The sequence below is a fragment of the Mobula hypostoma genome, chromosome 6, assembly GCF_963921235.1.
Source record: "Mobula hypostoma chromosome 6, sMobHyp1.1, whole genome shotgun sequence".
Taxonomy (NCBI): Eukaryota; Metazoa; Chordata; class Chondrichthyes; order Myliobatiformes; family Myliobatidae; genus Mobula; species Mobula hypostoma.
Window position 1 is genome coordinate 189,924,160 of NC_086102.1, and position 12,765 is coordinate 189,936,924.

At 44.0% G+C, this 12,765-nt stretch overlaps 1 protein-coding gene across 1 annotated transcript in view; it reads left to right on the top strand.

Moving 5' to 3' along the window:
- The window catches only part of LOC134348693 (solute carrier family 35 member F5-like), a 149,398-nt gene that overhangs the window by 39,585 nt on the left and 97,048 nt on the right, over positions 1–12,765 (top strand). Inside the window, exon 2 of the mRNA XM_063052479.1 lies at positions 2,724–2,862. Within this exon, the coding sequence (XP_062908549.1) occupies positions 2,731–2,862 (132 nt within the window). The 5' untranslated portion in view covers positions 2,724–2,730. The remainder of the gene's footprint in view (positions 1–2,723; positions 2,863–12,765) is intronic.

Below are 12,765 nucleotides of genomic sequence, written 5' to 3' on the forward strand. Positions count from 1 at the left end.
TCAGAAGGATGAGGGGGGATCTCATTGAAAGCTTTCGAATGTTGTAAGGCCAAAAAAGAGTAGATGTTTAAAGGATGTTTCCCATGGTGGGAGTGTCCAGGACAGGAGGTCACAGCCTCAGGATAGAAGGGCACTCTTTCAAAGCAGAGATGCAGAGAAATTTCTTCAGCCAAAGGGTGTTGAAGTTGTTGCCACATACAGCTGTGGAAGCCAGGTCGTTGGGTGTATTTAAGGGAGAAATTGATCAGTTCTTGATTGGACATGACATCCAAGGTTATGGGGAGTAGGCCAGGAACTGGGGTTGAGGAAGAGAGAAAAAAAAAAGGATCAGCCATGATTGAATGGTGGAGCAGACTTGATGGGCCAGATGGCCTAATTCTGCTCCTATGTCTTACGGTCTTATAATTATATTAAATGTATTATACATTGAATTAATGGAACTGTACTGTTTTCAGTTTTTAACGAATACCATGAAACGTTTTTTATTACTAATATTGTAGCTACATTGAAACTGCTTTAAAAATGTATGTGAGAATTTCCATAAAGTTGGGTCTGCATTAGTCGGGTTACCTTTGACCTGGGGAGCCACTGTAATAAAATAGCCAGCTTATCGGATCTTCTGTAATGAACTAGGTTATCTTGAATGCTGTTCCATAGTGTATTGGCTGTGCTTTCATGTGCCCACTCTCAAAAACAGCATTGTATTTGTAGCATGAAGTAAAAGTTCATAATGGTGAAGAGCAATAACTATCTATCAGTACCAATAAACAGTTCTTTACAAACTCAAGTGTGGCAGAGTGGAAATGTGTCTCTAGACCATGATCACCTATGTCAAAAGGACACAATGAACGAACAAACTGTCATTAAAAAGGTACCTGGAGGTGTTGGAGGTTATGAAAAGGGGCATAGAGAAAAATAGAGACAAATCAGAGAAAAGACAGTGAGAGAGGGAAATCAAATGTAAAAGGAGAGAAGTGTGAGACCACCAGGAAAGGGACTGAAGGAAAAAACATTCAAAGTTCAAAGACTATTTTGTTATCAAAGTACGTATACGTCACCATATACAACGCTGAAATTAATTTTCCTGCAGGCAGACTCAATAAATCTTGAGAATAACAACTAAAACAGGATCAATGAAAGATCAACCAGAGTGCAGAAGACACCAAAATGTATAAATGCAAATATAAATAAATAGCAATAAATAACAAGAATGAGATAAAGAATCCTTAAAGGGAGATCATAGGTTATGGGAAACATCTCAATAATGGGGCAAGTGAACATAGTTATCCCCTTTTATTCAACAGCCAGTTGGTTGAGGGGTACCCTTTCAAAAGGGTACAATAATTAAAAGTGTTACATGCCTAAAATAAAAAGTCCTTTTCCACTCACTTGAGCCTGAATTCCTGCACTCCCTACCCACCCACAACGACCCAGATTCCCACACTTCACTACCACTTACTCAGGCCTCAGATGTTATATGGTATATGATATGTGCTGGTCTGGTGGTGTGAGTCCTGAGGCTCTTGTGATGACAGCAGAGAGAAGAGAGCATGACCTGGGTGGTGGGGATCTCTGATGATGGATAAGAGCATAAGACAAAGGAGCAGAAGTCGACCATTCGGCCCATCGAGTCTGCTCCCCCATTTTATCATGAGCTGATCCATTCTCCCATTTAGTCCCACTCCCCCGCCTTCTCACCATAACCTTTGATGCCCTGGCTACTCAGATACCTATCAATCTCTGCCTTAAATACACCCAATGACTTGGCCTCCACTGCTGCCCGTGGCAACAAATTCCATGGATTCACCACCCTCTGGCTAAAAAAGTTTCTTCGCATTTCTGTTCTGAATGGGCGTCCTTCAATCTTTAAGTCATGCCCTCTCGTACTAGACTCCCCCATCATGGGAAACAACTTTGCCACATCCACTCTGTCCATGCCTTTCAACATTCGAAATGTTTCTATGAGGTCTCCCCTCATTCTTCTAAACTCCAAGGAATACAGTCCAAGAGCGGACAAACGTTCCTCATATGTTAACCCTCTCATTCCCGGAATCATTCTAGTGAATCTTCTCTGTACCCTCTCCAATGTCAGCATATCCTTTCTTAAATAAGGAGACCAAAACTGCCCACAGTACTGCAAGTGAGGTCTCACCAGCCCCTTATAGAGCCTCAACATCACATCCCTGCTGCTATACTCTATTCCTCTAGAAATGAATGCTAACATTGCTTTACTGCTTTCCTACGACAGTGTTTCATGTAGATGTGCTCAATGGTTGGGAGGGCTTTACCCATGATATACTGGCCGAATCCACTATCTTTTGTTAGGGTTTTCCATGCAAAAGCATTGGTGTTTCCATATCAGGTCGTGATGCAGCCAGTCAATAAACTTTCCATTACATATCTATGCTTTCTTCACAATTGCATTTGTGTGCTGGGTCCAGGATGGTCCCCTGAAAAAGAATAATTGTGAATGGGATGCCAAAAGATGGAAACGTGAAAGAAATGTGAGTGAGTGAGTGTGAGAGAGAGAGATATGGAAGAAGATAACATTGGAGGGATCAATGTCAGGTACTTGATGGAAACATTGTTTCTCATAATAGATAAACAGTCTGAATGGACAAAGGCTGCATACGAATGAATGAGCTTAGTATATTAATGATAGAAAATGCCGATAATTTCATATGCTTATTTGCATTGACTGCTCTGATATTTGTGTTTGACAGGTTACAAATGGTGTGGGTGTTTATCATGAATCGAATGAGCTCACAGAGCAGTTTCCCCCCGAGGCGACGGATGGTCCTCGGAATAATCATTCTGTTGATCGTCGATGTTATCTGGGTTGCATCGTCTGAACTTACTTCAGTAAGTGCAGTGGTCTTGTTGTATTACCTGCTTTGACAGAATGTTCCCTTACATTCATTCTAGTTTGCAGATTTTTAGTCGTTTCATGTCATATTTATAGTAACTCATCCTTAATATTGCAGTCACATTCTGAAAATCGCACCCATCTATTGTTGCCAATGCGGCCTGACTTTGTTTTGTAACCTGTGTGGTATGTGAGTTCTTATTTGATTTATTTCAAAGTTCAAGGTCACCTGATTTGAATGCTGCAGACTTAGACTTTAATAGGGGTTGTAGCTCCTGCTTCATCCATGGTTTCTCATTCAGGTTGTCCTTGTTGGTGCACAGTCCACAGCACACTTGTGGTAAAGTCCGTGATGACAGTGACGTACTCATCTAGGCTGCTCTTTGAAAACGAACTGGACTACTGACTCAAAGCAGTCACGTAGAATCTCATCGGTTTCCTCTGACCAGTACTGTACGACGTTCTGTACTGGACTGTGCTCTTTCAGCTTCAGTCTACATGCAGGGAGAAGCAGCACATCCCAGTGGTCTGTTGTTAAGAGCTCCACGTGCATGTTTGATGGTTGTATAGCAATAGTTGAGGGTGTTTCTGCCCCTGGTGGGACAGGCGGCGTGATGCTAGTGTTGTGCTAACACATGCTTCAAGTTGGCCCAGTTGAAGTCACCAGCATTGATGAATTCAGGAGCCTCTGGGTATTCCATTTGAAGGCTGTTGATCAGAGTGTAGTTCATTGCCACAGAGTAAGCTTTCCTGCAACACACTGGTAATCCAACACACTTCGCACTTTTGCAGCACCGGACCAGCACATATCATATACTATGTAACATCCGAGGCCTGAGTAAGTGGCAGTGAAGTGTGGGAATCTGGGTTGTTGTGAGTGGGTAGGGAGTGCAGGAATTCAGGCTCAAGTGAGTGGAAAGAGACTTGTTATTTTAGGCATGTAACACTTTTAATTATTGTAGTTAATGTATCAAGAGATGTTCAAAGCCCATTTGTTATGAAAGTAAGTATACATAATACTACCTAGAAATTCGTCTTCTTACAGGCAGCCACAAAACAAACACAAAAGAACCTATTTAAAAAAAAGACTGTCAAGCAGAAAATAAAACTAACTGTACAAACATAAAAGCAAGCATAAAGATATAAGGTGGAGTCTCGGACCAGAGGGCACAGCCTCAGAACACAAGGACGTCCCTTTAGAACAGAGATGAAGAGCAATTTCTTCAGCTAGAAGGTGGTGAATCTGAGGAATTCATTGCCACAGACAGCTGTGGAGGTCAAGTCACTGGATATATTTAAAGTGGAAGTTGATAGGTATTGATTAGTCAGAGTGTCAAAGGTGACGAGAAGAAGGCTGAGGAATGGTATTGAGAGAGAGATAATAAATCAGCCGTGATGGAATGCCGGTGCAGAGTTGATGGACTGAATGGCCTAATTCTGCTCCTCTGTCTTACTGTCTTAAGGGATGTGTTATATGCTTTAGAAACATAGATGTAATTAAATATTTCACCTCTTTTTCGAAATGCCCTCATAAAACATATGCATATTCAGTTATCATTAACATACACATTTAACTAACAGGTTAGTTTTATGGTAGCTTAGAATTATACCTATACTTTTTATACTTTATACTTTATTGTCGCCAAACAATTGATACTAGAACATACAATCATCACAGCAATATTTGATTCTGCACTTACCGCTCCCCTGGAGTATAAATCATTAGTAAATATTAAAAATTTAAATTATAAATCATAAATAGAAAACAGAAAATGGAAAGTAAGGTAGTGCAAAAAAACTGAGAGGCAGGTCCGGATATTTGGAGGGTACAGCCCAGATCCGGGTCAGGATCCGTTCAGCAGTCTTATCACAGTTGGAATGAAGCTGTTCCCAAATCTGGCCATACGAGTCTTCAAGCTCCTGAGCCTTCTCCCAGGGGGAAGAGGGACGAAAAGTGTGTTGGCTGGGTGGGTCGTGTCCTTGATTATCCTGGCAGCACTGCCCCGACAGCGTGCGGTGTAAAGTGAATCCACGGACGGAAGATTGGTTTGTGTGATGTGCTGCGCCGCGTTCACGATCTTCTGCAGCTTCTTCCGGTCATGGACAGGACAACTTCCATACCAGGTTGTGATGCATCCTAGAAGAATGCTTTCTACGGTGTCTCTATAAAAATTAGTGAGGGTTTTAGGGGACAGCTCAAATTTGTTTAGTTTTCTCAGGAAGTAAAGGCGCTGGTGGGCCTTCCTGGCAGTGGACCCTGCTTGGTTGGTCCAAGTCAGGTCATTTGTGATATTGACCCCGAGGAACTTAAAGCTTTTGACCTGTTCCACTTGCGCACCACCGATGTAAATTGGGTCGTGCAGTCCGCTACTTCTTCTGAAGTCAACAACCATTTCCTTCGTTTTGCTGACGTTGAGAGATAGGTTATTGTCTTTGCACCATGCCACCAGGTTCTTAATTTTCTCTCTGTGCTCAAACTCATCATTACCCGAGATACGGCCTACAATTGTGGTGTCATCAGCAAACTTATATATTGGGTTCGATGGAAACTTGGCTACACAATTATGGGTGTACAGTGAGTACAGCAGGGGGCTGAGTACACAGCCTTGTGGGGCACCGGTGCTCAGAGTGATTGTAGAGGAGAGCTTGTCCCCTATTTTTACAGCCTGGGTCCTGTCTGTGAGGAAGTTGAAGATCCAGCTGCAGATCTGAGTGCTAGGGCCCAGGTTCTGGAGCTTAGGAATCAGTTTATTTGGAATGATGGTATTAAAGGCAGAGCTGTAATCAATGAAAAGGAGCCTTACGTATATGTCTTTATTCTCCAGGTGTTCTAAGGAGGAATGTAGGGCCAGAGAGGTGGCATCTGCTGTTGACCTCTTGCTCCGGTAGGTGAATTGCAAAGCGTCAAGGTTGACCAGTAGGCTGTGGTTGATGTGTGCCATAACCAATTGCTCGAAGCACTTCATAGCAATTGATGTCAGAGCCACAGGTCGATAGTCATTCAGGCATGCCACCTTGCTGTTCTTCGGCACCGGGATTGTCGTTGCCTTCTTAAAACACGAGGGGATCTTAGACTGAAGCAAGGAACAATTGAAGATGTCAGCAAACACTCCAGCTAGCTCGCTTGCACAGGCCCGGAGAACCCTTCCGGGGACGCCATCTAGGTCCGTCGCCTGCCTTGGATTTATCTTCAGGAAAGTCCTTCTAACGTCCTCCTCGGTAACGATGAATCTCGATGCCACCAGGTTCGGTTCATCCAGAGGGAGCGGGACGCTCCTCTTCTGTTCGAATCTTGCGTAGAATACGTTAAGTTCATCAGGAAGAGAAGCGCCACAGTTATTGATATTCCCAGCCTTTTCTTTGCGCCCAGTGATCTCGCTTAGACCCTGCCATAGTCTACTGGCATCCCTCTGGTTAGCCTGGGCTTCCAACTTGGCTCGATATTGCCTTTTGGCGCCCTTAATGGCTTTCTGGAGTTCACGCCTGGATTCCGTGTAGCGACTGGTATCCCTGGACCTAAAAGCCGCAGCTCTAGCCTTCAAAAGGGGCTTGACCTCATAATTCATCCAAGGTTTCCGTTTAGGGAATACCCGGATTGTCTTGCAAGACGCACAGTCCTCCATGCATTTTCAAATAAAGTCCATGACAGCTGAGGCGTACTCATCGAGGTTAGCTGCCAAGTCCTTGAATACTAACCAGTCCACTGATTCAAAGCGGTCACGGAGGACCTCATCCCTTTCCTCCGTCCAACGCGACACTACTTTTGACACCGTGACCTCCCGCTTCAGTTTCTGTTTGTAAGCCGGGAGGAGAAGTACAGCCTGAAAGTGCGGTTTTCCGAAGTGAGGTTGTGGAATGGAACGGTAGGCATCCTTGACTGCTCTGTAGCAGTGGTCAAGTATATTCGGGCCTCTAGTGGGGCAGGAGACATGTTGGTATAACTTTGGCAGTGCCTTTCTGAGGTTGGCCAGGTTAAAGTCCCCGGCTGTAATGAGCAAAGCCTCCGGATACCTGGTCTCAAGTTCACTAATGTTGGTATACAGTATGTTCAGAGCACACTCCACGTCCACCTGGGGGGAATGTAGACCGCTGTCAGTATGACCGAGGTGAATTCCCGTGGCAGATAGTAGGGACGACACTTCACCGACAGGTGTTCCAGGTCCGGGCTGCAGGAGCTGGTCAGTGCCACTGTTTCTGAGCACCACCCAGTGTTGATCAGTAGGCAGAAATCACCTCCCCTCGTCTTGCTCGAAAATCTCTCTGGTCGGATGGCACAGTCGGGAGTGGCAGGGGAGAGCCAGGTCTCGGTGAAACAGAATACACAGCAGTTCTGCATCTCCCTGCAGTAGGTGAGTCTCCCTTTAAGATCATCCACCTTGTTCTCTATGGCTTGCACATTAGCTAGTAGGATGGTGGGCATAGGGACCCTGAAGCCCCTCAGCTTCAATCTGACCAGCAGCCCAGCTCTTTTCCCACACTTCCTTGGTAAATAGTGCATCTTTCCAGGTCTCCATCAGTGCAGTGTGTTGTCAGCTCTTCGAGGTTGGTGGACGCATCCCACGGGGATCGATCAGCGGGTTGCATCGAGTGACGGGGAGGCTCCGCTGCCACTTCCAGCTGCCGGGGGCCCAGGCTGTCGATTGGGTCGGCCCCGAAGCCGACACTTAATCCCGGAGGGCCAGGCTCCTGGCTGAAACAAGTCCGTGAACTGATTCACAGTTGCGGAGGCCTCCACTCCAGCCGAGCCTCGGGCTCGATTTCCGAGGTTGGCGGCAGAGATCGATGAGTCTATAAAAATAGAAACACCTTGCACCTTAATCGATGAGTTAGAATGAAATTTTTGTCCTTTCCAAAACCTAAAAAAATGCAGATTATCCTCCTTCCTCACACGAGTCTCCTGTGCAACAATAATCTGAGCATTCAATCTATGAAAAACTTTAAAAGTCTTCTTTCATTTAATTGGATGATTCAAATCATTCGTGTCCCATGAAACAAAGTTAATACTATTATCCATTTTCCTTAAATAAACCATATAGTATGTAAAGGGATAACCATATTGCATAGGAAACTCATGAATCAGGAAGAGGGAAAAAAGTTTAAAGAGGAACCGAAAGTTACGACAATACAGACATTTTTGTAGTTTCAAATCAGCCCAAATGAAAAATCCTAAACTAAAAATAGCTCCACCCCCCCCCACCCACAAAGACCCGAACCCTGGCCAATAGACAACCAGAAAACTATCTAAGAATATCTCTACCCCCATCTCTCTTGAGGGCAAGTCTCCAAATTTTAAAAAAAATTAAGAAAAAACACCCATAATCAAAACATTGCGAAAGGAATGCCAAACACATGTTAAGGAAAAAAAAACAGCCATTTACAGACCATTTTAAAAGACAAGGTCTTAAAAAATGAAGCAGAATACAATCTTAATAATATTTCAAGAAAAAACAAATAATCACCAAGTCAGAATCTTAATAATTTTCAAGGGCGAACAATTAAAAATAAAAAAGTTAAATAATAAAGGGAAAAGAAAGGAACTTTAACATAGAAGCATAATAAACATCCGTACGCCAAAACAAAGTACGAGTAAAATCAGCCCAAGGGCAAAGTTCTACAAACTTAAAATGTCCAAGTCTATAAGCTGGGTATTAACTAATAAACCAGATGTTTAAAACATAAAGGAATGGTAAATTTATTAGAGATCCGAGGTCAAACAATGGTCCTCAAGAAATTGTTGTGTGTCATCCACAGATTTAAACCATTTGAACAATTTATCCGGCAGAACAACCCTTAGATGAGCAGGATATAGCAAAGCTAGTCGGGAATTCCTTTCATATAATTCCGACATCACTGATTTAAAACGCAATCTTTTTTTGCATTACCTCAGGACAATAATCTTCAACCAGACGAAACTTAAGATTTTGATGCTCAATAATTCCTTCCTGACGAGCAATTCGAATTAAGTGCTCCTTAGTATTCACATAGTGAAATCGAAGAATCACAGGGTGCGGTTTTAACTCTTTTGATGGTTTGGGTCAAAACGCCCGATGTGCACGGTTGAGTACAGGAGGAGAAGAAAAATCTTCGGAGCTGAAGACCTCCATTAAGAATTGAGAAAAAAACTTAGTAAGATCCCCACTCTCAGCGACTTCACTGAGTCCTATTATTGGCAAATTCTGTCTATGACTACGTACAAATCAATAATCTTGACTTTATACTGCTCCAATGTATGAGTGGTCAAAGTTAATTTCTTTTCCAGAGAATTCAGTCTGCGATCTCTCTGTTTCCCAGCTTCAGTAAGCTCTGAAATTTGCCGCTGCTGTTTTTCATTCTCTTTTTCAAGCGCTGCCAATCTACCTTTGTTCTCCTTTAATAATAGTTCCAAAGCAGCAAACCTTTTATCGAGTATTTCATCCAAGAGATTCGAGATAGCCTCCAAAGTAAGTTAAGACTGTTTCGGCTATTCAAAGACACCTTCTTTCTTTCCATTTCCATTACCTGTTTCCTTGCCTTCGGCTAATGCCTTTCATCCTCTGGTAGTCATTTCTGTCGATTAAAATTCAGAATTCAAGCATATAAAGGTGTTATAAACACTTTAATATAGATAGTAAAAGGATGGTAAGGGAATTGAAAAATGAACGGAACGAAGCCAAAATGCGACCTCCTCCATCTAGCGCCTCCAAGAGTGTCCCCCGATATATATGTTCTGCGTAATCCATGACCATCTCATCAGCCTTTTGAATCGCTGCCGTTATCGTTCCCCAGATGCTCTCACCTCCTCCCAGTCGCTGCCTCACTTCCCCTTTAGAAAAGCGATATCTTTCTTCATTGCTGGCGTTCCCGGTAGTTGCCCAGGTACCATCCCACACTCCCTGGCCCATCCTGTCCCACATATTCCTCGGGCACATCGCTTTTAGCGACACGTGTATATCTTTAGGGCGGTTCTGGTGAATTTCAGCCATTTCCTCAAGCTTACGCCAGAATTCCAAATTCCCACATGCGACTTTAAGTGAAGGCAACTCTGACAAAATGCTCTGTTTCTCCCCGGAGCTGAAGGGCTTATGAATGGTCGTAATCATTGTCAAGGGCTGGCTTGGATCATCTGTGGACTGGGATTCACAGCTTTTAGGAATGCATTGTTCCGAACTAAATCCACAATACGTTTTCAAGGAACAGGAGACCGGTAGCCAAAGCCATTTGTTAAATGTAAATAACCTAAACCCAAAAATCACTGTAACAGTAACATGGCATCCTCTCTCCTCTCCAGAAGCAGAATGATCCCACCAGTGATCAAAAGGCAGTCTCCTCTCTCTGACAGCAGAGTGATCCCACCAGTGATCAAAAGGCAGTCTCCTCTCTCTGACAGCAGAGTGATCCCACCAGTGATCAAAAGGCAGTCTCCTCTCTCTGACAGCAGAGTGATCCCACCAGTGATCAAAAGGCAGTCTCCTCTCTCTGACAGCAGAGTGATCCCACCAGTGATCAAAAGGCAGTCTCCTCTCTCTGACAGCAGAGTGATCCCACCAGTGATCAAAAGGCAGGCTCCTCTCTCTGACAGCAGAGTGATCCCACCAGTGATCAAAAGGCAGTCTCCTCTCTCTGACAGCAGAGTGATCCCACCAGTGATCAAAAGGCAGGCTCCTCTCTCTGACAGCAGAGTGATCCCACCAGTGATCAAAAGGCAGTCTCCTCTCTCTGACAGCAGAGTGATCCCACCAGTGATCAAAAGGCAGTCTCCTCTCTCTGACAGCAGAGTGATCCCACCAGTGATCAAAAGGCAGTCTCCTCTCTCTGACAGCAGAGTGATCCCACCAGTGATCAAAAGGCAGTCTCCTCTCTCTGACAGCAGAGTGATCCCACCAGTGATCAAAAGGCAGGCTTCCATTTCCGGTAGTACAGTGTTCCTGCCAGTGATCAAAAGTCAGGAAGCTGACGCTCATTGTCAGCATTCAACTCAGTGTTTCAGTCTCCCTCTTTGCTTCAAACAGGGAACAATGGAAGATGAATGCTGTTAAAAACAGAGAGGTCCTGGATGAAACCTGGTAGCCTCTGCTAGAAAGCTTAAGCTGGAGTGGAAGTTTGTCTTTCAGGACGACGACCCAAAGCACACTGCCAGAGCAGCCATGGAGTGGCTTCAAATGAAGAAAATTGATGACTTTCAGTGGCCCAGTCAGACTTCTGACCTTAACCCAATTGAACATCTCTGGCAAGATTTCAACATTGTTGTCCTCTGCTACTCCCCAACTAAACTGGCACAGCTTAAGCAATTTTGCAAGGAGGAATGAACAAATTTTGCTCCATCACATTGTGCAAAGCTAATAGAGGCTTACCAAAAAGACTACTATCTGTAATAGCTTCGAGATATGGTTCAACCAGGTACTGAGCAAAGGGGGGGGGGGGTGAATAATATTGAACTACTGACATCTCAGTATCTGAATGTTTAGTTTCTCATGCTTTACAATCTTCCCAGTTTTTTGGGCTCTACAGTGAAAAAGGAGCATATGATTAGCAAATTGAAAAAAAAATCTGTTAAATTGATCAAAATCCCTGATGGTAATACAGGTGTCCCCCACTTTTCGAACGTTCGCTTTACAAAACCTCACTGTTACGAAAGACCTACATTAGTTCCCTGTTTTCGCTAACAGAAGGTGTTTTCACTGTTACGAAGAAAGGCAGCGCGCGAAAAAAGCAGCATGCGAAAAAAATCAGCATGCGAAAAAAATCAGCATGCGATTAAAAAATCAGTGCGCGCCCCGAGCAGCCACTCTCCCCCGGATTCGGAACTGCGAGGCGGGCAGTCATAGGAGAAGATGAGCTGCCTGCCCTAATGGAGACAGACGACACCCCAGTGTCCTACCATCCCAACCTCCAAGCTGCGGACAGATACCGATTCGCGGAGAATGAAGCGGTAGCCGGGTGGCATCCAGCACATCTTTAAGAAAAAAGCCGAAATAAACATGTGAATTAATTAGGTGCAGCCCAGCACATAATTGTCGGCCCAGATCAGAGACGATTGCCGATTGCGTTGCCTCTGATCTGGGCTGACATTTACGTGCTGGGCAGCACCTAATTAATTAGCTTGTTTATTTTGGCTTTTTTCTTAAGGATGTGCTGTATGCCTCCTGGCTACCGCTGTACCCCGCTTGCTTCGCGGATTGGTATTGGTTCGCTGCCTGGAGGGTGGGGGCCACTGCACCACCCAAACTCCGACAACTCAGCCTAACACACCATCATCAGTGTGCTCGCTGTCTTCCGGATTCCCGTGATACTACACTGTACATACATTATTTCTACTTTGTTGCGGCTGTGTATTTTTACGTGTTATTTGGTATGATTTGGCAGCTTCGTAGCTTAAAGGTTACTGGAGAAGGTGTTTTTGCCAACAGCGCTTGTGTGAGATTTTCTGTTGAGAGTGCTTGCGTGCAATTTTGGATACAGAGAACAGTGCCGGCAATGATTGTGGAAAAGTATTTCTACTTTATATAGGCTGTATATTTATCATATCATTCCTGCTTTTACTGTATGTTACTGTTATTTTAGGTTTTAAGTGTTACTTGGCATGATATGGTAGGTTATTTTTGGGTCTGCGAACGCTCTCAAAATTTTCCCATATAAATAAATGTAATTGCTTCTTCGCTTTACGACATTCTGGCTTACGAACCGTTTGATAAGAATGCTCTACCTTCGGATAGCGGGGGAAACCTGTACTCATTTATGTGAACAAAGGGTTAGGGACTGAATACTTCTACAAGGCACTGCACAACGTTGCATGTGTGCATACCTGGAAATGTGCTTTGCATAAGTGGTGATTGTAAGTTCAACATTTTTACAGATTGTGTTGTTTTAGGGGGAGTACAAAAGTTCAGAGAGCAGATGAAATCCTTAATGTGTTGTGGTAC